Source organism: Elgaria multicarinata, chromosome 21 (genome assembly GCF_023053635.1).
Source record: "Elgaria multicarinata webbii isolate HBS135686 ecotype San Diego chromosome 21, rElgMul1.1.pri, whole genome shotgun sequence".
Classification (NCBI taxonomy): domain Eukaryota; kingdom Metazoa; phylum Chordata; class Lepidosauria; order Squamata; family Anguidae; genus Elgaria; species Elgaria multicarinata.
Genome location: NC_086191.1, coordinates 1,311,481 through 1,335,278, shown reverse-complemented (window position 1 = coordinate 1,335,278; position 23,798 = coordinate 1,311,481). Strand labels below are relative to the sequence as shown.

The window sequence follows — 23,798 nt, the reverse complement described above, 5'->3', positions numbered from 1 at the left end:
TGTTAGGGACGGTGGATCTGTCTAATCCCCTAGTCAAAACATAAATAAATAAAACAACATCTTCTACCAAAACTGAATATTCAAATCAAGGAACGCAAACCGGTACTTTATGCCGCACCTTTACTTTCACTGAAGCGCAAGGGACAGAGCGCAGGGGACAGAGCGCAGGGGACAGAGCCATGTGCTTCGCATACAGAAGGCAGCAGGTTCAGCCACCTCAAAGGATCTTAAGCAGCAGCGCTACGGAAGTTCCCTCCTGCCTGAGCCACTGTCAGAGTAGACAAGAGGGGCCAGATGGACCCCAGCGACTGCTCAGCCTAGGACAGGCTCATGGGGATTAACTGGAGAGGAGGCATCGCTCCATGGTAAAGCACACGCTTCGCACACGGAAAATCCCTCCCCAGGGAAAAGGATCTCATGAAGCCAGCGTGGGAAGCACCTAGAATAGCTGCTAAGAGCCAGGCAACACGGAGGGCGCGTCTTAGGCACCGATTCTGTCTTTTCCTCCTTATGGTGGTTTTCTTCTTCTTCTAGGGAAAAGACAGAAGAAGCGGAGGGAAAACGTGGGAGGGTGGCAAACGGTAGGCGATGACATCTGTCCCCCTAGTAAAATTCCATGTCTGAGGCAGGGCAATGGCAGATTAAAGCCTCGTCCTGGAAGCGCCTGGACTGAAGGTCGTGCGTTCACAGCGCAAACCAGGCTGCGCGCTGGTGACTCTCCTCCTTCTTCCAAGCCTTCTCGCAACGGAGCAGTTCAAAGGGAGCGACGGCTCCTCTGCCATTCTGGGCAAGACCCTGCAATCTACCCTGCTGGCAGCTGAAATCTATTGCAGTCCAAGATATAATGGGAGGGATTGTCAGGTTTCTGTTTGAACAGATCAGCTACAATCCGGCCCAGGCACAACAAAAGGCAGCTCTCATTATTTTGGCTAGCAGATACAAAAACTCAGGAGAATTATTGACATTGCAAGCCAGGAGAGGGCCGGTTTTGTTTTGCACGGTGCGCAGGCAAAGCTGGGAGCATTTTGCAAGCAGAGGCAAAAGAAAGAGGCCCAGCCGAAGCCGTGTCTGGCAGCTGCCCCACAAGGAGACCTTGGGCTCAGTTTGGGATGGCTGAGTCATCACCCCTTTAAAGAGAGAGAGAGAGGCTGCCTGCCGTGGGATCAATGAACGTGGCACTGTAGGATGAGGTCCCTGTTTGAGGGTTGCTACCTAGCTAGAAACAGGAGTTCTGGCTTTTAACTATCTTGTGGCCAGTGGCTGGAAAACATATTTCCAGAAGGCAAAGGAGAGAATAGTTTTACAGACAGCCATTAGCTGCAGTAGCTAATCAGAACCTCCATACGTAGAGGAAGTCTATCTGCACCTTCCCCCCCCCCGGTGCCCCCCAGGTGTGTTGGACTAAACTCTCTTAATTCACCAACCAGGTATGTTGCAGTCCAACACACCAGGAGGGCACCAGGTTGGTGAAGGTGGATATAAGTTGTACTAGAGGCCAGAGCTACAGGACGGGAGGGAGCGGTTCCCTTTATGCCCTACCTGTGGGTGTTCCCGGGAGGCCGCTTGACCACTGTTGGAGATGGGATGGGATCCCTTGGTTAGGTCCAGCCGATTTTTATTTTCCAACATTAACACAACAAAATTACATAGCCAGTGTTTGTTATTTTCCTCCTATCATTGGATGGTGTCCATCAGCAAATTCTTAAGGGATGTATTGTAAAAAATAAATAAAAAGGAAGTGTAATGCAACTCAACTCCCCCCGTCACAAGGAAACTGACCGCTTAACGGGCTCCCTCGCCAAATGGCCAAATGCTCAGAAAAGCAAGACACGCGCAGGGCATAATCGCTGCACCACCTACTGGGAAAGGTCACCTTGCCTCTTCCCTCCCCCACCCCATGTGAGGCTGCTGGCAATGCCTCTACCCCAGGCATGCCTCAATCTGTGTTTGGCACAGGACCCAGCGTGGGAGCCTCTCGCCCCCAAGGCGGCGGGGGGGGGGGGGACGACGACCCAGGGTGGGACGGGCAAGAATTCAGGCCCACATAAACAAAGCTGGCTTTTCTTTAATGGCTGGCACAGAGTGGCGACACATGCCTTGGAGATGGAGGGGCCGGCCGGCCCAGACGGATTCCCCATGCCGGCTGTTGCCTCTGCCTGCTGGTCCACAAAGCTCTGCTGATTGGCTCTGTTACTACCTGCCGCCATGTTGGAAAAGGTGCCTTCGAGGCCCTCTCGGTTAACCTTTCTTCTCCCCTCTTTTATTTTATTTTATTCCACTCCTGTCTCCGCCCTGTTCACGGGCAGAACCCTCACGGCAAACTATGAAGGACATTTCTAACTGATTAATCATCTGCCTCTTTGCCAAGCCAAGCAAATACATTTCAATTAAATTGCCTGTTACCAACACTTAATTATAGGTGCTTTTCAGTTACTCAAAGAAAACAAGAGATAGTTTTGTTCAGTAATGTTAGCACCTCGTTAGAAGGAGAGGCCATTTTCAGCATTTTCTTTTGTTCCTAAGTGTGACCCTCAACCAATAAAAATCTGACCTCCGTAATTAAAATTGGATCCTGCCACACAAAAACACAGAGTTTTAGATTAATCAACTATTAATTAAAACATGCATCCCTGCTTACTACATTGAATATTACCAAGCTTGCAATACTCAGAGAGGTAACTGACAAAAAAGATTCCCACCTATTAACAGATCCCAAGAATTAGATAAAACCCAGACAAGAGCTGGGTTCAAATGTTTACTCAGGAATGAACTCTTTGCAGCACCTGGGGGCTAAACCAGTAACAGGGGAAGCCAAAGCATCCAAGGCCCCAGCTCCTTCCTCTATCCACATGCTAATTTAGGTAGGGGTGAATACCTGAATAAATAGGCTAAAGGAACTAAGACTGAAGCCTTCATAACCTGGGTGACTTCACAGAATTCTGGCTTTGCTTGCATTTGGTAGTGTCGCTTCTGAGTACCAAACTGGAGGTTTTTCTTCCATGCAAAACCTGCACTTGGGCGAGGGGACGCTGGGTGGAGCGTCACACAGAACCAAACCAGCTTGGCAGCCAGCTTTGTGACACAGCCGTAGAGCCGCTTGCTGGAGCGGTGCCCGTCCCCTGGCCTCACTGCAAGAAGAGCCACTCCCCGAGATGGCATGTGCTCGTGTGGGATCACATTTCCAGTCCGGCGGCCGCTTTGACGCATATCATGCTGAAGGAAGCGAGCAGCTAGCTAGAGTTCCCGTGGGGAGACGGGTTCCTGCAACCCACGCGGATCCCTCCCAAAACTCCTTTTGCAAGACCTCCAGAGCAGATCCCCCCCCCTCGCCTCTCCCTCCTTCCAGAACTTCTGTACGTTTTTGAAAACACTGACGGCCAATCACTAAATAAAGTCACACTCACAAACTGAAGATGCAGGCTAGGGTTAGGGTGGAGAGTTTCAAGGGTTGGCCCACAGTGTCGGGTTGTTAGCCCCGTCCTCAAGGCCTCAGAGGAAGGAGTAAACTCTCCAAGGGACTGGACAAATCTGCAAACTGCTGTTCCCAGCCAGCTGCTCCTGCTCACACAAAGCAGTTATTGAAGGCAGGGAGGAGAGGGAGCAATGGTGGAGACAGGTGGGCAGCCACACTGCTGCAAGGCACTTTCAGCTGAACATGGGGCTTCCTTCCTCTCCCTGCTGGGGTTTGGATGGAAGTGATGCAGGAGGCATAAACAAATACGGGGGATTTGCACAGTACACAAGAGCACTTGTGGAAGGGCCTTGAATGTAGCCTTACAGAGAAGCCCAAGGATACTTGCCCACATAATGGCTGGGTTCGCACAACACGCTAACCCACACTTAGTGGCTGAGTGTGAGTTGTTATTGAACCATTGGTTGTTTGTTGAATTGTGGGTTAGTGTGCTGTCTGAACCCAGGACATTTTCCACAAGGTGCCTTATTAACCATGCAGAGTGACTTACTTTTCTTGAACAAGCCACCTTGAGAACCCATGGTTTGTTGCTAGGTTGTTCAGTGTGGTTAACAAGCCACACTGCAGGAAATGTCTTGGGTTCAGACAACATGCTAATCTATGGTTCAACAAAGCACCCATGGGTCAACAACAACCCACACGCAGCCATGGATATACATTGGCACAGAGCTTGAGGGGGGTGGGAACAAAACCACACTCAACCACTGAGTGTGGCTCGTGCATTGCTCACACAGCTCAATCCACGCATCAGTCTTGACTCAGAGGTCAGTTCCACCAAGTACAATGGGCTTAGTTATTCCCAAGGAGGTGTGCATAAAAGTAGCACCCTACAACCAACATGAAGCAGGGAACCCTCGACCTGACCGTCATCTGCGCAGTGGTGCGGAGCGGAGAGGGGAGTGATAAAAGCTTCTCTCTCCGCCCAGTCCTGCGCCTGCACCTATGGGCTCCCCCCCTCCACCTCAACTGGATCACCTTCCTATGAGTGAAAGGCAACCTTCTGTCTGCAGCTTCTAGCAACTCTCTCCCAAGGCTCCCTTTGCAACTAAACGCCAGACTGCTCTTCTGCTGTTGCTTCTAGGGAGCGAGGACTTAGCACCACAGCTGCAGCTGCAAAGACAGGCTGCTTGGGCAAAGAAGCAGGAACACCCAAGCGCACCGCTGACTCTGCGCAAGTCACCGCTGCTCAAGGACTTTCCCATTTTAAAAAAGAAAAGGAAAGAAAGTCAACGCACAGGGAGCACTCAGGCATCTGGCAAGACAGCTTCTTGCTTCAGATTGGCTGATTCCAATCTACCCTGCTTCTGTGGGAGGAAAGCATGAATGCTCCATGCACCATGCGGGGGAGGGGGGGCACTCGCCCAGGAGGACCTCCAGTGAACTCCCATAAAACTCCCCAAAGAGACCCAAATACAATTCAGACGAAGGAACAGCTAAAACCACGACTGCCTGACAGCGCAGGTCTTGGCTGCAGGGCCTTCGAGGGTTCACAAACTGGTCTTTCTGCATTAGAATCATAGAATCATAGAATAGCAGAGTTGGAAGGGGCCTACAAGGCCATCGAGTCCAACCCCCTGCTCAATGCAGGAATCCACCCTAAAGCATCCCTGACAGATGGTTGTCCAGCTGCCTCTTGAATGCCTCTAGTGTGGGAGAGCCCACAACCTCCCTAGGTAGCTGATTCCACTGTCGCACTGCTCTAACAGTCAGGAAGTTTTTCCTGATGTCCAGCCGGAATCTGGCTTCCTTTAACTTGAGCCCGTTATTCCGTGTCCTGCACTCTGGGAGAATCGAGAAGAGATCCTGGCCCTCCTCTGTGTGACAACCTTTTAAGTATTTGAAGAGTGCTATCATGTCTCCCCTCAATCTTCTCTTCTCCAGGCTAAACATGCCCAGTTCTTTCAGTCTCTCTTCATAGGGCTTTGTTTCTAGACCTCTGATCATCCTGGTTGCCCTCTTCTGAACACGCTCCAGCTTGTCTGCGTCCTTCTTGAATTGTGGAGCCCAGAACTGGACGCAATACTCTAGATGAGGCCTAACCAGGGCCGAATAGAGAGGAACCAGTACCTCACGTGATTTGGAAGCTATACTTCTATTAATGCAGCCCAAAATAGCATTTGCCTTTCTTGCAGCCATATCGCACTGTTGGCTCATATTAGGAGATTTGGGGGAAGAGAATCAAGTGCAAACCTTGATGTTGGATAAATCAGGTTAGGGGGCTGCAATTCAGGAAGCAATGGTTCAACCGACAATCTCTGCCAAAGGAAGTGAGGCAGGTGGCTACTAGGAGGACGGCTTTCTCCGCTGTGGCACCCCGGCTGTGGAATGAGCTCCCCAGAGAGGTCCGCCTGGCGCCTAAACTGTACTGCTTTCGTCGCCAGCTGAAGACCTTTTTATTTACTCAGTATTTTAACACTTAATTTTAACTTAAATTTAAATTTTACTGTTTTAACTCTGTATCTTAATCTTATACCAACTTTGCTGTGTGGTTTTATCCTGGTTGCGCTTTTTATACTGTATCTCGTAATTGTGTTTTAACCTGTTGGGTGTTTTACTGTGGTTTTAATTTTTGTGAACCGCCCAGAGAGCTTCGGCTATTGGGCGGTATAAAAATGTAATAAATAAATAAATAAATAAACAAACAAACAAGCAGAGCCTTGCTCCTGTCAGAAACGGAAAAGGGGAAAGCAGTGCCATTCATCTGTAAGCAAGGCCTGAGCCAGAGCAGAAGGAGATACGTCCGTCTGAAGAACGACAAGCACAGGACCGCCTGGCACCTTAACGGCAAAAGCGGGTGGGCAGAGGGTGGGGTGGGGAGCAACAGCCCTCCTGCCAGCCTTCCCTCCCCCTCCCCCTTCCTCACACAATACGTCACAAGCAGGCCATGGTGACGGTGGAGAAACTAGACCATGGCTGGTAGCAACACAACACAGAGCAGCTCCTCTCCCATCACAACATTTTCGGGCTTTTGCAAAGTATATATATATATATATAAAGCAGATCTCCCAAGAGAAACTTCTGTGTTCAGATTGAAGCAGATCTCTGGACATGCAATGAGCAGTATTCTGTGTTGGCTCTCGGTCCTGATCTCCCGCAGAAAGACAACGATGGGGACACAGGGACAGATGCGCGGACTCTTATCCAAAGAACGGGCAAGGTTCGGATAGAAAGGGAAATTTATTTTTTTCAGTGCTTGAACAGAGTCCTGGTTAGAAATGTAGAAGGGAGATGGATTTAAACACGCTCACACCCTTACAATGAGGACTGGAATCTTAGCTTTAACAAGAGGTGGAGATTTTCAGAAGTATAACCAGCACTCCAGGACTATGTAGAGAATTGCCTGATCAAAATATTGAGGGGGGTGGAGGTTGGAATTTAAGACACCCTGGATTTGGGAAGGGGATAAATGGGTAGGCTTGAGGTCACTGCCATTTTCTGAAGAATAGTTTAAAAATAAGGATAACACATTAAAGGCCCAGAATTGGGGGTTCCCAAGAATGGTTGTTAGAAGTTTCTCTCACTTAAAACAAACAAACACATCCCTGAACACAATGGAGGTGGCACAAAATACACACACACACACACACACACACACACACACACACACACACTACCCTTCCCCACCGCCCCTCCCTCACTTGCCGGGACGTGCAGCCAGCAGAACCCTGGCAAAGAACGGACTGTTCCAAGCATGGTTTTGGATCCAGAGGAAAGACGGCAGAAGGATCCAATTAAACCGGGAACAAAGCCCCACCCAAAGCAGTCAAGGAAGCTTCCCGGGCAGGAACGGAGGGTGCCTGCCTGCCATTTCACATGCTCCCGCTGTCCCCATAGCCCTGCTGCCATGATTGTTCCTGGAAGTTTCGGGAGAGAGTCTCTGTTTCCTGTTGCCTATTCTAGACAAATCCCTGTCCCAGTTTTGCCTGTGGGGGGGATTAATTTATTTATTTATTTTTAAATGCAGTTAAATGCGTTGCAGTGAAGCCCTGACATTTTTGCTTTATTTTTATATGAAGAGCAGCAACAGGAGGCTGCTAGTTTGAGCAGAGGGGGGAGGCAGCAGCTGGGGGAGGGAGGGGCTGCTGAACTCTTCCCCACTGGGTTCCCACTCCACCTCATGCCCTGTTCCCCCCCCCCCCTCGCTCCAGCTGTGGTCGGCCCTGCAGGATTCCAGGTGCCTGCTTGAGGGCAAATACGCCTCTGGAACCCTGGTGGGGAGGGATTGGAATAAGCAAAAAAAATGCCGACAGGGAGAGGACTGAGCACTCCTCTCTTCAAAATCACAACCTCCTAAGGCTGCGTTTCTTTAAACAAACAAGCGAGCAAAACAAAGAACGGCCTGCTGCACACAACACACATTTGCACGCAACGTGCCATTTGCCTTCGATTTGCAGCTGGGCCAGGGCAAGTACATGCCAGATCCGCTGAGAGAGCAAACGTTCTTCATTTTTAATGGAAAGTGTTAGCTCACTTTACTAATTCTCAATGCCTCAGGAGCCGGAGCAGGATAGGCTATTGCAGTCAAAGCAAATGCATAACAGCCTGCAGCCCGTGTGCAATCGCATAAGCTGGGCAGCCCCTGCTAAGGCACCAGACATGGGTAATGACACAAGGGATTTCACAGGTGAGTGTCACTACTTTCGTCACTGAAGTGCTAGGGGTGGGGAGGGCTATAGCATTGCTGGAGAAATAGCCCGGGAGTGGGGCAGAAGGCAGGGGGGACCTACAACACAGCCAGATTTCCCTGGGTTCTCATTTCACAACAAACCATCCAATACTTTCACTCCAAAACAGCAACACCCGTTTAAGATTGAATCATAGAATCACAGAATAGATGGCCTCTAAGGCCATCGAGTCCAACCCCCTGCTCAAGCATAGTCTGTAAGCAAGCTTGGGCCTAGAGAGGGACCACAACTCAGTAGCGGTCTCAGGATCCATCACTGGCATCTTCAGTTCAAAGGATCAGGTAGCAGATGATGCAAGAAACTCATGCCTGAGGTCATGTTGGGAAGAAGGTAGAAACAGCCAGCTCCAAACAGCTGCGTCTGTGTAGAGTGTTTCAAGAGCCTACTGCTAAATTTCCGAAGAAACACGGCGTCAGCAATCAAAACCAGCAAGGGCCAAATGGGCCAGAGGACCCTGGGTGCAACAACTGCTACACCCCTCATCCACAGACTCAAGCTTATTTCATGCTCTCTCCCTGTTACACCACTGCAAGCACAAGGAGGAGAGCGGACTCTGGGCTGGGCTGGGGCTCCGTCAGGCCCAGCCGTCTCCACACTGAAAGAGGGCAGCCTGGAGAGTGGGGGGCGGTGGCTCTGCCACCCCCACCCCCGCCATGGCTCCACTCTCCCCCTCACCCCATTGTAACTGTGAGAAGGGAGAATGCCTGGACAGGGCCACTGAGAGCGAGGGCTTGGCTAGCAGGCACACAGGTGGTCTCTTTTCCTTGTCTGCACAAAGGAATAAAGTCAGCATCATTGCAAGGACAAAGCTTGCTAAGTGCTTTAAGGAGTTGATCATTAGTGTGAAAAACGAACAGTCAGTATCAAGGCCTGAAAAAGAAATAAATGCAAACCGCTGCCTCCTGAAATGAAGAAAGAAAGAAAGAAAGAAAGAAAGAAAGAAAGAAAGAAAGAAAGAAAGGCAGGCAGGCAGGCAGGCAGGCAGGCAGGCAGGCAGGCAGGCAGGCAGGCAGGGGGAGAAGGGAAATATTCTGTCAGGCTTCCAGAGACTTAAAGAAACAAATGAACAACCCAAACCACAGTTATGTCTACGTACACAGCTTATTGCTCTGCCAAACACGATACACAGGGCTTGGATTTAAGGGCAGAATCCTCCAAGCCCCCACCCCCGCCAGCACTCTGTGCCTTGCCATCCCCAGCCACCACCTCCGTTGCGCTGCCCGAGTGCCACTCTCAACCTCCGCAGCCCGAATGCACCAGGAAGGGCACCGGGGACCCCCGCTTTAGATGGGGAGGCAGAAGCCTGGAGGGGCAAGCAAGGCAGCAGCCTCCCTGGACCGCACCCTCCCCCCTCGGAGCGAAGGGCGTTGGCCGTGAGTCACAAACGGGCCTCTCTGGCACAGAGGGCCAAACAATTCAAATCCAAACCACCGCCATGGCGAGCCAATCCCAGCCTGCCAGGTCAAAGTCCTCCACTGCCATTGGCCCATTAGAAAAATGCCAGGCGCTGGGGAGAAGGGAAGCCAGCCCCCCCCCCCACACCTCCACGTTATGCCCACGAGATGGCAGAGATGCCAGTGCACAGCTCGGCAGCTGTTCCTCCACAGGCCTTGAAGCGCCGTCCTTTACCTGGCGAGCTCTGCAGGAAGGCAGAAGATAACCTGCAGCCCCATCATCTTTCTACAGGGAGGAGGAGGAGGAGGAGGAGGAGGAGGAGGAGGAGGAGATTAGGGGCCAGAATAAGACAGGGGAGGTGCAGGTTCGACTCTTGGCTCGCTCCATTGTCTTGGCCAAATTACGACCCTGCAACGGACAGCTCCGAGCGCTACCAACCAAAACACAGAGGGCGCAGCAATCATTCCATCTCTCCCACTGAACTGGGGGTTTTCTTTGGGTGGAAATAATAAAAAATTGGGGAAAGCCCTGGCGAAACACGGGAGGCTCACAAGCAGAAGGCGCCACTGTCTGGACCCACCGTAAATAAGGCACCCTCGTTCTAAACTACCCAGCAGGAAAGTTGCAAAACCAGGCAAACGCTGTAAATCTTTGAATGCAGAAAACACAATGGAAGTAGATGAAGGGCTGCTTAACTTCTCATAAACTTGGGGGGGGGGGACTCACCCTTTCCCCTATGTAGGCTGTAATTATAAATATAGTATTATTAAAAGACTGGTCTCTTCCAGCAGGCCTACCCAGTTGAATTTTAAGATGCCTTTTTTAATGGTGTGTTGTTTTTAATGATGCGCTGGTTTTAAACGTTTGAATTAGTTGTATGTATTTTATGGTGTTTTTATTTGTGTTGTGCCCCGCCTCAATCCAGAGGGAGAGGCGGGTAACAAATAAATATATTATTATATTTATTATTAAACACACCGATCAAACATGGCTGCATTCATACATAACAGCAAGCCACAAGTAGCCAAGGCGTTCGTGTGAATTTACACCGATGTAAACTGCATCTTGTTTGCATTTGTATTTGGCATGCAACTTCTATGTAGGAATTTAGCAAATGTGTGAGGCATGCAGAAATGAACCAGAGGAACTAGGAAGCAGCCCATCTATCCTCAGAGATTTATCTACTCCAGAACTGTGTATTCTGACTGGTAGCAGCTCCGGGCTTTTCTCCGGCCCAGCAATTTGAGGTCCTTTTATTTGAAGATGCCACAGGGTGAGCTCAGCACTTGGTGGGTGCTTTTCTACTGAGCTCCGGGCCTTTCCCTTATGAAATATAGAAGTGAACTAAGCAAGCAAACGCAAATCAATTTTAACAGCCAGTTAGCCATGCAAATAAACTCAAAGAAGTTAGTAATTTACAGTTGCTGTTGTTTTTAGTTAACACTGCCCCCCCCCATACCCCATTTTTCTGGCGGTCAACCGGGGTGGGGGTGGGGAGAGAAATCAGTCACTCCCATCTGCCAAAGCTATCAAAGGCTACTAGACGTGATGGCTATGTATTCTTTCCAATATCAGAGACAGTATGCTTCTGACTACCAGATGCTGGGGAACATGAGAAGGAGGGTGTTATCCACGTCCTGTTGTAGGCTTCCCGTAGGAATCTGGTTGGCCACAGTATGAACAGAATGCTGGACTAGATAATCCTTTGGTCCGATTCAGCAGGGCTCTTCCTATTTTCTCATTTACTAAAATATCCCTGTCGGCTCATCCGGAGGTAACTCTTTCTCACCACAGGTGAGAAGGCAGGCGTGTGCCTATCTACACCGTTTGCTGGGGAACATAGGCAGGAGGGTGCTGTTGCACTCCAGTCCTGCTTATGGGTTTCCAGTCCACAGAGCTAGTTGGCTGGACTCGGAGAATGCTGGACTCAGATGGACCCTTGGTCTGGTCCAGCAGGGCTCATCTAGTGGGCTTCCTGAAAGCACCCAGCTGGCCATTTCTGGAAACAGAGCCAGGCAAGACGGGCCTTTGGATGGAGAATAAGGCAGAGAGCCAGTGTGGTCTAGTGGCTAAAGTGTTGGACTGGGAGGCGGGAGATCCAGGTTCTAGTCCCCACTCGGCCATGGAAACCCACGGGGTGACTTTGGGCCGGTCACACACTCTCAGCCCAACCCACCTCACAGGGTTGTTGTTGTGGGGATAAAATGGAGAGGAGAATTATGTACGCCAAGTTGGGTTCCTTCGGAGGAAAAGGGCAGGATATAAATGCAATAATGACACATACATACAGGGAGCTCCAGCATTTAATGCCAACCAGACCATGCTTTGAGTGCCAGAGCTCAAGGCATAGTTCATGTTGGTCCCTTTGCTTGCTGCAGCAACTGCACCCTTGCTGAGCAGCTGCGGGCTCTACCCAGCCTGGTTAATGATAACCCAGCCTGGATAATGATAACCCAGCCAACGGTTGCTTGCGGCTTCCTGCATTCCCGCCCTTCGCCTCTTGTGGCTCCTGCCTGAGCGTGCCCACAAAACTGCCTTCCCCAACCTGGTGCCCTCCAGATGCTTTGGACTACAATTCCCAGAATTCCTGGCTGTTGGCCATGTTGACTGGAGCTAATGGGAGCTGAAGTGCAAAACTGGAGGTCACCAGGCTGGGGATGAATGATCTACAATATAACAGGCCTGCTTTAAAGAGGAGTGTGGCGTTACACCCCACAAGTCAATTCCCAAAGGTATGCCTGCAGTTTGCAAGTCTGTGGTTTGTAGAATGTTGGCCTGAGTGGGCGGAGTTAGAATGTCTTGGGAGGGGGGAGGAGTGATATATAAGGGAAGGACGGAGGGGATTGTGAGTTCTTTCCAGGGAGACTTGTTAGGGACTCTTAGAGTCTGTAGTGCTCTCTGTGTTTATGGTACTTAAGTTCTGGGAAATTTGAGAGTCAGTGTAGTGAGTGGTGTCTTTAGAGTGTGGTGTGCACGTAGTGGAAGTATATTAATCAATACTGAGAATAAAGAAAGTTCAAGAGTGATTGTGTGAGAGAAAGGAAAGCGCGAATGTGAGAGTGACAGGATTGTATGGAAGGTTTCAAAAAGGTTTTTAAATGTTGTTATTTGAAACAAAGCTTATGAACTTTTAAAAATAAATTTTGATTGTTTGTTTTAAAACTACCACAAAAATCCCACGTGTCTGTTTGGCGTTTATCATCTTAAGTTTACACATTCAGCACCCACTCTGACAATCATTCACCTAAGCAGATATAACTCACAGCACATTATTATATATATTAAAATCCATTCTCCATTTTAAACCCCTTTCTCCACATAGTTTGGAGGAAGGTGGGTTTTATCCCTTGCCTCAGGCGTATCAAGCGGTGGTGCTTGGCTTGAGCAGGGAGCAGCCTCGGCCAGGTCTGGTGTTCAGAGCCTGTGCTGCCCCATAAGTGGTGGCAGACTTGAAGTCTGGTGTTCAGAGCCTGTGTCGCCCCATAAGAAGTGGTGGCAGACGAGAGGTCTGGTGTTCAGAGCCTGTGTCGTGGCAAGGAGCATTTGCAACACTCTGGCCATAGTTAGAGGGCCAACCACGCCTGCCCAGAGGGCCGACGACGCTGGCAGTTTGTTAAAATAAGCTCCCATAGGCCTATCGGGGAGCCTTGGCCTTCTCTCTACACTCCCACTCCATCCTTGAATGTTTCCATGAGGAGGAACAGCTGGATTGCTCACATATTAATTCCGACCACTTGCAAGGTCTTCCAACTGCAGTTCTGATATTGCACTGTAGTTGGAAGGCGATGCTCAGTGTTCATGCCTTGGCATGCCGGCGGGGAAGGGACTATTGCAGAATACCAGAAGTTACCGTGGCGCACGGATTATGGAACCAGACTGGTTAGCCAGGCAATAGAATCATAGAATAGTAGAGTTGGAAGGGGCCTATAAGGCCATCGAGTCCAACCCCCCGCTCAATGCAGGAATCCACCCTAAAGCACCCCTGACAGATGGTTGAGCAGCTGCCTCTTGAAGGCCTCTAGTGTGGGAGAGCCCACAACCTCCCTAGATAACTGGTTCCATTGTCGTACTGCTCTAACAGTCAGTACTTCCTGTAACTTGAGCCTGTTATTCTGTGTCCTACACTCTGGGAGGATCGAGAAGAGATCCTGGCCCTCCTCTGTGTGACAACCATTTAAGTATTTGAAGAGTGCTATCATGTCTCCCCTCAATCTTCTCTTCTCCAGGCTAAACAGGCCCAGTTCTTTCAGTCTCTCTTCATAGGGCTTTGTTTCCAGACCCCTGATCATCCTCCTCTGAAGATGCTCCAGCTTGTCTGCGTCCTTCTTGAATTGTGGAGCCCAGAACTGGACGCAATACTCTAGATGAGGCCTAACCAGGGCCGAATAGAGAGGAACCAGTACCTCATGCGATTTGGAAGCTATACTTCTATTAATGCAGCCCAAAATAGCATTTGCCTTTCTTGCAGCCACATCACACTGTTGGCTCCTATTCAGCTTGTGATCTACAACAATTCCAAGATCCTCCTCGTTTGTAGTATTGCTGAGCCAAGTATCTCCCATCTTGTAACTGTGCCTTTGGTTTCTATTTCCTAGGTTCAGAACTTGGCGTTTATCCTTATTCAATTTCATTCTGTTGTTTTCAGCCCAGCACTCCAGCCTATCAAGATCACTTTGAAGTTTGTTTCTGTCTTCCAGGGTATTAGCTATCCCACCCAATTTTGTGTCATCAGCAGATTTGATAAGCGTTCCCTGCACCTCTTCGTCCAATATACGCTTCCTGCTAAGTCCCAGCACTCCCCACAAAAGCAATAAGGAGAGTGCCAGCCTCCGTGAACCCGTCCTCCCTTCTGCATTGCTAGAAGCTCCTCCTCCTCCTCCTCCTCACTCTCCTCATGGCTGCTGCTTGCTTACCTGGCAGGCAGAGAGCCAGGCCTCTGCTTCTCCTCCTTCTCACCACCTCTGTTGCCTGAGCCAGGGCGAGAGGCAGGTGAGCAAGTAGCTTGCACTGGGGAAGAGCAGGAGAAGCAACTCCAGGGGGAGCTCTCCGTGGGCTCCTGCTGAGGTGAGGGCCTTTGGCAGGTATCCAACCATGCCTGCCCTTGATGCTAGCCCTGATCAGAAACTAGGCACACCACCACACCTTGGCCAGGACATGCCAAGAGATCATCCGGAGGCATGGGGTGGGGTGCTATCAGTATGCTGATGACACACAAATATATTTCTCTATGCCTTTGACAACAGCATCAGCTAAGGAGTGTGTGTCCTCTGAATGAATGCTTAGAGGCGGTAATGGGCTGGATGAGGAAAAACAAACTGAAGCTGAATCCAGACAAGACGGAGGTGCATGCTGTCAAAGGCCACAACCTGGTTTTGGAGGTGTGTCAACCAGTTCTGGATGGGGCTCCACTCCCCCTGAAAGACTGTGTTCGCAGTTTGGGGGTGCTCCTGGATCCGTCGCTCCAAATGACAGCCCAGATAAAAGTGGCGGCCAGGAGTGCCTACTATCAGTTTCAGCCCTTCTGCAATGCACTCTACATAGGGCTACCTTTGTGCCTAGTCCAGAAACTTCAACTAGTTCAAAATATGACAGCCAGGCTGGTCACCAGTACACCTAGGGGTAACGACATTACACCAGTTTTAAAATCACTTCACTGGCTGCCAATTAGTTTCCGGGAGAAGTATAAAGCGTTAGTTATCACCTTTAAAGCCCTACATGGTTTGGGTCCAGGCTACCTGCGGGATCGCTTTCTCCCATACAATCCACCCCGCACACTCAGGTCCTCTGGGAAGAATTTACTCCAGCCGACAAAAACAAGGCTGACAACTATTACCCAGAGGACCTTTTCTTCTGCCACTCCCAGTTTGTGGAATGGCTTACCAGGAGAGATTCGTCGACTTAACAGTCTTCCAGAATTTAAGAAAGCCATAAAGACTGATCTCTTCTGGCAGGCCTACCCAGTTGAATTTTAAGATGCCTTTTTAATAATGTCCTGCTTTGCATTTGTGTTACCCCACCTCAATCCAAGAGGGAGAGGTGGGTAACAAATAATTATATGATGATGATGATGATGATGATGATGATGATGATGATGATGGACAGCTAAGCCTTAGAAAAAGTGCATTTGCTTCAGAAGACCACATCCTAACTTGTTTCCTTCCAGCCTTGAACATTTGTTTCCCCAGTCCAATCTTAAATATGGTTGCACAAAGATCTGGAGAGGAAAGCCAACTGCACAACCCAGATAACGGCTTAGTCAGACCGTGGGGCACGCCTGAACAGCTAAGATACCCGGTGTGACATCCAGTCTCTAAATTCATGGACCCCTGCATATTTATGAATGCCACTTGCCTGCCCCATTTCTCTCTGTGGGGTCCAGAATGCAACCAACATCTTCAAACTACCTCTGCAAAGTTTGTTGGGTCCCGGGCAAGCATCCAGTGGCCAGCCAAGTCAGCAGCTCCCTCTCCAAGATGTTGGCAGCCCCATCAAACCTGTTATTATGCTTTAAAAAGTCTTGCTACCAAGCACCAGTGTGGGAGGAATGGGAGGAGAAAGGGGAGTGATGGGAGCCAGAGAATTAAGTATTGCATTAAACAGGGAAACAAAGTTAGTGAGTAGCGTTGCCTCCCCTCAGATGTGCTGGATCATTGGTCATGGTGGCTGGGGATGCTGGGATTGGACTCCAACAACACAGCCGGAGGGCACCACATTGGGGGAGGCTGGATGAGTGGGAGGACGCTTCCTCACACAGCTGACTTTGATTTTCAGGACGGGCCCCTTAATAAAATGTTACAGGCAGAGCGGAAGAGCTTGTGAGGTGCAGAGCGCCGTTTCTGCCCGTCATCCTCACCCGCATGCAACTTCTCGCTTTCCCTGGAATTTCAAAATCAAATGCAGTTTCAGTCAATGAACTGCTGTTGTCCTTTCCTCTTGCTGACTCACCCGTCTGTTTGTAGTCCCACAACATTTGCCACTTCTCCTGGCAACTGCTACCTCCGAGCTGTTGCACAAGGCAGCCAATCAGGTAATTTTGAAGCCACGTTTGTAACTAGCCCTGCGAAAGTGAAAAGACCAGCTGCCCCGTGGGATGGGATGGGCACCTGGGGTTGTTTGCAGCACAAACACAGGGTTGTCAAGCAAATCTCTCTCACAGACTGCACATCACTGCCATGGACTGACTTCCAGGGCAGAGGCACGTAATGGCTGAGGCAACAACCACCCAGTAGCTGGGAAGGTCTTCAGATATTTGCCATTACTCTGCATTTGTCCGCTCATACAAGCTAGATATATGTAATGGCAATTTTGTCTCTCTCACTATCAAAATTTAGATTGTAATTTTCCAAATTACCCTTGTGGTCATGAGGACTAGAAGAGGCATGTGTTCATTTTCTTAAATATATATGAGAGCTGCTTTGGTTAAACTATGCCGAAGAGACACGGAAATGATATGGCAACCGTGGCTAGACACCGCGCGGAATACACCAAGCACTATCAAACCGTAATCTGAAATTTGCTTTCAGATTATGGTTAGATAGGAGATACAGCATCACATGGTTGGGAGTGGAGGAAGAGGTGAATGACACTAGAGGCCTTCAAGAGGCAGCTGGACAACCATCTGTCAAGGATGCTTTAGGGTGGATTCCTGCATTGAGCAGGGGGTTGGACTCGATGGCTTTATAGGCCCCTTCAAACTCTGCTATTCTATGATTGATTCTATGAATAGAAGAAGACACACTGGCACACCTATAATGCTGCTAAATCCCAAAAATATGTAGGCAGGGATATTAATTAATAGCCATCACTCTTCACCTGGGCTGAATAGGAATTGGCTCCAGGAAACTAGAAAAAGGAGCATTACAAAAGCATGGTTCTTTCAGGCCATGAAGCTATTAGAACAGGTATATGTGGGCACCTGGGCTAGCAAAAATGCTTGCAGAGCACAAACGCAGCATGAACTTATTCGCAAGCTATTTCTTATTACCCGATCGCTGGCTGATAATAATAATTCAAACTTTGTACAGCCCATTTCCAACGTTCAAACACTTCACCTGCATGTCTCGGTAGTCCTTACCACAGCCTCACAGGACAGGACAATAGCATCGCCCTCATATTGCAGGCAACAGACTGAGCCACAGCGAACACTAGTTTGGCTAAGGTTGCAATCCTAAACACACACCGTTTGGGAGTACATCCCAGCTAAATAAGCAGGGTGTACTTATGAGTAAAAATTATCGGGCCACAAGGGTTACCCAGGGTATTCCTGGCTGTGAAAAGGTTCCAACTGGGAACTTCACATAAATCAGAATAATCAAGAGGTGAACTTGAGCACAGAACTCATTCATAAAACTGATTTTCCGGTTTGGTTTCGGTGATTGTGCTGTAAACAGCGCTGCTTTAGGGGCCTGGGGGTGGACACACTCCACACCTCTGACTGCACATTGCACACTGGTGCAGATCCATCCGTATTAAGCAGCCGCCCGGTGTCCACGTAAGGAACAGCCACCCAGCAATGCAGTCTTTAAACAGCTCAGCCACATGGCACATAGACCCAGGAACTAAATGCAGCAGCTCACGTTGCAGCTATCAAGATGAGCACAAAGTTATCTAAAGAGGGATAAGCAACGGGACACGCAAGTTAAATATAAAACCCTGAGTTGCTTTTGGAGGCATGTGTAGAACACATTTTATCTGGGCAAGGTCATTAGACTATTCTGGCTTGTGGTGGGCAATAACCAAGAGTTTATGGAAATTGAACCACAGCCTTCAAATAGGTGTTGTTCTGCTGCTCCAGTCTCCCTCACCTCCAACTGAGGACACAAGAAACCTGCCTGATGCTACTATGGCAGCCTCCCCAGCCTGGCACTGGGGGATCATGGGAGCTGCATACACCTGGAAGGTGTCGGTTCAGGGAAAGCCATAGTACAGTGAGCCAACAGTGCGATATGGCTGCAAGAAAGGCAAATGCTATTTTGGGCTGCATTAATAGAAGTATAACTTCCAAATCACATGAGGTACTTGTTCCTCTCTATTCGGCCCTGGTTAGGCCTCATCTAGAGTATTGCGTCCAGTTCTGGGCTCCACAATTCAAGAAGGATGCAGACAAGCTGGAGCATGTTCAGAGGAGGGCAACCAGGATGATCAGAGGTCTAGAAACAAAGCCCTATGAGGAGAGACTGAAAGAACTGTGCATGTTTAGCCTGGAGAAGAGAAGATTGAGGGGAGACCTGATAGCACTCTTCAAATATTTAAAAGGTTGTCACACAGAGGAGGGCCAGGATCTCTTCTCGATCCTCCCAGAGTGCAGGACACGGAATAACGGGCTCAAGTTAAAGGAAGCCAGATTCCAGCTGGACATTAGGAAAAACTTCCTGACTGTTAGAGCAGTGCGACAATGGAATCAGTTACCTAGGGAGGTTGTGGGCTCTCCCACACTAGAGGCCTTCAAGAGGCAGCTGGACAAGCATCTGTTGGGGATGCTTTAGGGTGGATTCCTGCATTGAGCAGGGGGTTGGACTCGATGGCCTTGTAGGCCCCTTCCAACTCTGCTATTCTATGATTCTATGATTCTACAGAAGCCTGTTTCTAGCCATAGCCAATCAGAGGCCTCCAGGGAGCCTCGAAAAGGGCACAAAAGGAAGAGCCCTCCCCTGCTTTCATCCCTTAGCACCTAGCATTCTGAGGTAGATTGTCCCTGAATGTGGAGGTTCCATTTAGCTATCATGGCCACTGATGGATCTACTCAAGACAGGAGCCAATCCTTCATTTCTTCACCTCAGCAGCAAAAAGGCTACACTTCTCAAATGGAAGTAAAGTCGACAACTATCAACAGCAGCTGGCATAAAGACATTGCTGCGCCCTCCGCGTCCCCTGGTGCCTCTCAGAGATCAGTTACGTTCCAGGACCAGGGCACGGAGTGGGTGTGGTTTGCCTGCAGGCAGGACAGGACACGGCCACTAAGGGGGAGAGCCCCCTCTCCCCCCCCCCCCCGTGCCCCATTGCTTGAACTTTAGGGTTAGACGTTTCGACTTGTGGCTGAAGAGGTAAAAATGGCCCTGAGAAATGGCACAAAGAAATCCGCCGTGGAACTAGGGGTGGTGGGTTTTCCACGGCCGCCACCAGGTCTCTCCCTCTATTTCTACACAGCCTGTTGCTCTGCGAGTCTCAACTCCCATCCTCCAGCTCACGCCCAAAGAGCTGGGAGGAGATGGCCCCACCCTGCCTGCCATCCCCACCACAAGCTCTCAACCAACTTATAGTCACTAAGTGTGAGTGAGGAAGAATCTGCCCAATGTGCATAATTTATTCCAGCTGCAAAAACTGGGGACGGGTGGGGCTAAAGTCACGTTGCCGCCCCGCCGTCACGGAAGGCTTGCGCTAACCTGGGGTGCTCCCAGACGAGGCTACGATTGGGCAATCCACACCGCCTCGTGCATGGAGCTTCACAGGAGGGTCGGAGGACATTGTTATCTGCCATTTGTAACACTCCTGTATTTTTCCACTGCTTTTCCCACTGTTTTGCTTACCAGGAGGAAGAAGAAGAAGAAAAAAACATTAAGCAAGTGTGTAAAAGGGTCCAACACTTTCTTAGGTATGGATGTGAAGGCAGAAAGCTGCGCACAACTATGAATGGAAGGCTCTGCACTCCAGCCCACATACCCGCAACCCTCAAAGTTTGACTCCGCGCAGCTGCGCAAGGCAACACTGAACAACAGCCAAGGAAGGACTTGGCTTTACCAAAGATGAAATAGAAACCTTGAAGACCAAGGAAAGCCTACAAGCAAATAGGTGCAATAGGCCTAAAAGAGAGAGAGCCGGTAGGTAGGAGCAGTTTCCCCGTAGCCCAGTGGGGCCCACCTCGGGGCCCAGCTGACACGCCAAATCCAACTTGCCCCACAGCCGCTCTTCCACTCTCAGAGGAACAGGAGCCACCCAAAGGCTTAGTCACACGCGCAGGCTGACGTTTTACTGGGTGCCCCGAAGTCAGCCGTGGCTAGCAAGATGGAGGCTCTCTGCGAGGGCAAAAGGCAGCGAGAGAGAGGGCGCAGCGAGAGAGAGGGCGCATCGTGTGACTCCAAATGCGCTGGAGAAGAAGACCGGAATGGATTTCACGCAAGGCGCTCTGGGTGGCACAAAGCCGGGGGGGGGGGGGGCTAACGCAGGCTTCCATTAGGGGAGGCTTTTTTCGTGGGAGGGGGCCTTTGGCACAGTGGGTGGTCTCCCTGCCTGGTGGGGCTGACCAACCTGCTGTCCAACATCTCAAAGGATTCCCCCTTCCCCAGGTCACGGGACATGATTTTGACAGCTGCTGGCTGGAGACCAAAATAGTTCTTTAAAAAAGAAAAAAAAAAGAACAAGAAAAAAGCCCCCCCTCCATGAGAGTTCTGAATGGGGGGGAGGGGAGGGGGATCCTTCCCTTCCTCCTCTTGGCCCCCGCCCGCCCGCCTGGCCGTCGCCGCCGTCGCCTCCCCTGGCCTCTTGCCAGCCAACGCCACTGCCAGGCGACAGAATCCCCGGCGACGACGCGGCCAAGGACATGGCAGCGCCGCCCGCACCCAAAGCAACCTGCACCCCGGGCTGGCGGGGGTGGGGTGGGGGCGGGTCTCCCCCCCCGCTCCCTGCCCGGAAGGCCGGGCTCCGGCCAGCGGCCGCCCCTCGCGCCCCGCGCCCCGCGCCGCCGCCGCCGCCGCTCACCTGGCCTTGAGCTCCTTGAACTCCTCGCGGACTTTGCTGAGCTCGAGCTGCAGGCGCGCGCGCTCCTTGGCCACCGAGTCGAGGGTCTTGCGGGCGTCGGCCAGCTCCGCCTCGTAGGCCGCCTTGATGCCCGTCACCTCGCGGCTCACCTCCTCCTCGGACTCGGTGATGCGCAGCCGGAGGCCCGCGTTCTCCGACTCCAGCGAGCGCACCTTGTCGATGTAGACGGCCAGCCGGTCGTTGAGCTCCTGCAGGTCCTCCTTCTCCTGCAGCCGCGTGATGCGCGCCGGCGACAGCGGCGTCCCGCCGGCCCCGCTCCGGGTGCTCCGCTTCTGGCCGGGGGTCTCCATGGCGGCGGCGGCGGCGGCGTTGCTCGCTTGCTGCTGCTGCTGCTGCTGCTGACGGGGACGGTGAGCTGCTGCTGCTGCTGCTGCTGCTGGCCTCGCCCTGCGCCCGCCTGACAGTCTGAGCCAGGCGCCGCCTTGGAGGGCCGCTCAAATAGCGACAGGGAAAGGCCGCGCGGGGCGGAGCGCGCGCCGGGACGCAGGCAGGCAGGCAGGCAGGCAGGGACGAACGGGGGGAGGGATTCGCCGCCGCCGCCGCCCCCCGCCCCGTGCGCGCGCGCGCCCGGCCCCTCCGGCGCGGCGTTAAAGGAGCCTTTCCCTCCCCCGGCGCGTTCCAGCCCGCCTGCCCGGCCCGAGCCGGGCGCGGGTCCCCTGCCCTGACTCTGGCGCTGAAGAGAGGGGCGGGGGAGGAGAGAGAAAGGGAAGGGGGCAGAAGCGCGAGGGAGGGAGCCCGGGGCGCCGTAAACCAAAGGCGCAAACCCCTCCACGGTCCACCCAACCGGGTGCCCGCCGGATGTGTTGGATTGCAAGTCCCACCCTCCCCAGGCGGCATGGCCCAGTTGTGGAAGGCTGATTTCAGTAAAGTCTAAAAGGGAAGGGTGTCAAGCGCCAGAAGCCCGGATCCTTCACCCAAGAGGACGGGTTGGCTGCTGCAGGTTCCAAGCGGTGAGACAGTCCACACATGCTCAGAGGCATTCTGTACTCAATCTGCCCTTGCCCCAGAGCTGATCGGGCTCCAGTGAGACACTCTTGTCAGCCTTGCCTTAAGCTGCATGCTGCTCCTGCCACAAATCCAGCCTGACCAAGAGACTTAATACAGTCTTTGTGATGGATGCTGCCCTGGGGTTGAGTTATTTATTTGCTTTGCACCCAAAAAACCCCAGCACTCATTAATGTTTCGTTAAAACATTAATAAAGCAAAGACATTAAAACAAATTGGAAAACACAAGTACAAAACAGCCCCCAGCTTAACAAGGCCATCTCACGTGCCAAAGGCTTGCCTGAAAACATCTTTGCCTGTGAGAGGAAGGACAGAATGCGGGGGGGGGGGGGATTTGCAGGGGGGAGCAGCCTAACCTCCCTCAGCAGGGAGTTCCAGAGCCTGGGACCAGCCAGGCCTCTCCCGAATGCCCACCCAACAGCACTTTGATGGCTGGGAGAATGGCTCATGTGGGAGAAGGCAGTCTTCTTTCAGGTAGCCTGGGGGTCCCAAGCCATGTAGGGCAGTACAGGACATTCACCAGCACTTTGACTTGGGCCTGGAAACAGCCCGGGAGCCAGGGGAGCTGCTGTAACGAGTATGTGAACGCAGCTGTATTACTGTGTAGATGCAAAGGTTATGGGCCAGCATTAGGTGCACAGCAGCATCCCAGAATGCTGTAGCCGGTGACAGGAGCACGTGACTCGCTCATGCTGTCATGTTTCCCCTCAGCCTTCTCTTCTCCAGGCTAAACATGCCCAGTTGTTTCAGCCTCTCCTCACAGGGCTTTGTTTCCAGATCCCCTGATCATCCTGGTTGCCCTCCTCTGAACACACTCCAGCTTGTCTGCATCCTTCTTGAATTGTGGAGCCCAGAACTGGACGCAATACTCTGATGAGGCCTAACCAGGGCCGAATAGAGAGGAACCAGTACCTCACGTGATTTGGAAGCTATACTTCTATTAATGCAGCCCAAAATAGCATTGGCCTTTCTTGCAGCCATATCGCACTGTTGGCTCATATTCAGCTTGTGATCTACAACAATTCCAAGATCTTCTCGTTTGTAGTATTGCTGAGCCAAGTATCCCCCATCTTGTAACTGTGCCTTTGGTTTCTATTTCCTAAATGTAGAACTTGACATTTATCCCTATTAAATTTCATCCTGTTGTTTTCAGCCCAGCACTCCAGCCTATCAAGATCACTTTGAAGTTTGTTTCTGTCTTCCAGGGTATTAGCTATCCCACCCAATTTGGTGTCATCCGCAAATTTGATAAGCGTTTCCTGCACCTCCTCATCCAAATCATTAATAAAAATGTTGAAAAGCACTGGGCCCAGGACTGAGCCCTGCGGCACCCCACTCATTGCCTCTCCTCAGTGGAAGGGCAGACAGGCAAAATAGGGTGTTCTACCCCCCACTCCTCTTGCCCTTCCCATTCCGTGACCTTTTTACTGCCACCAGATAAAAATCTTCCCCACCCTTCTAGCGGGCTTCACCAAACCATCCCTAAA

General features: G+C 51.2%; 1 protein-coding gene across 1 annotated transcript in view; it reads right to left on the bottom strand.

The window, feature by feature from the left end:
- Positions 1 to 21,721, bottom strand: part of LMNA (lamin A/C) — a 53,792-nt gene extending 32,071 nt beyond the window's left edge. The window contains exon 1 of the mRNA XM_063146146.1: positions 21,247 to 21,721. Within this exon, the coding sequence (XP_063002216.1) occupies positions 21,247 to 21,596 (350 nt within the window). The 5' untranslated portion in view covers positions 21,597 to 21,721. The remainder of the gene's footprint in view (positions 1 to 21,246) is intronic.
- Positions 21,722 to 23,798: the final 2,077 nt, after the last annotated feature.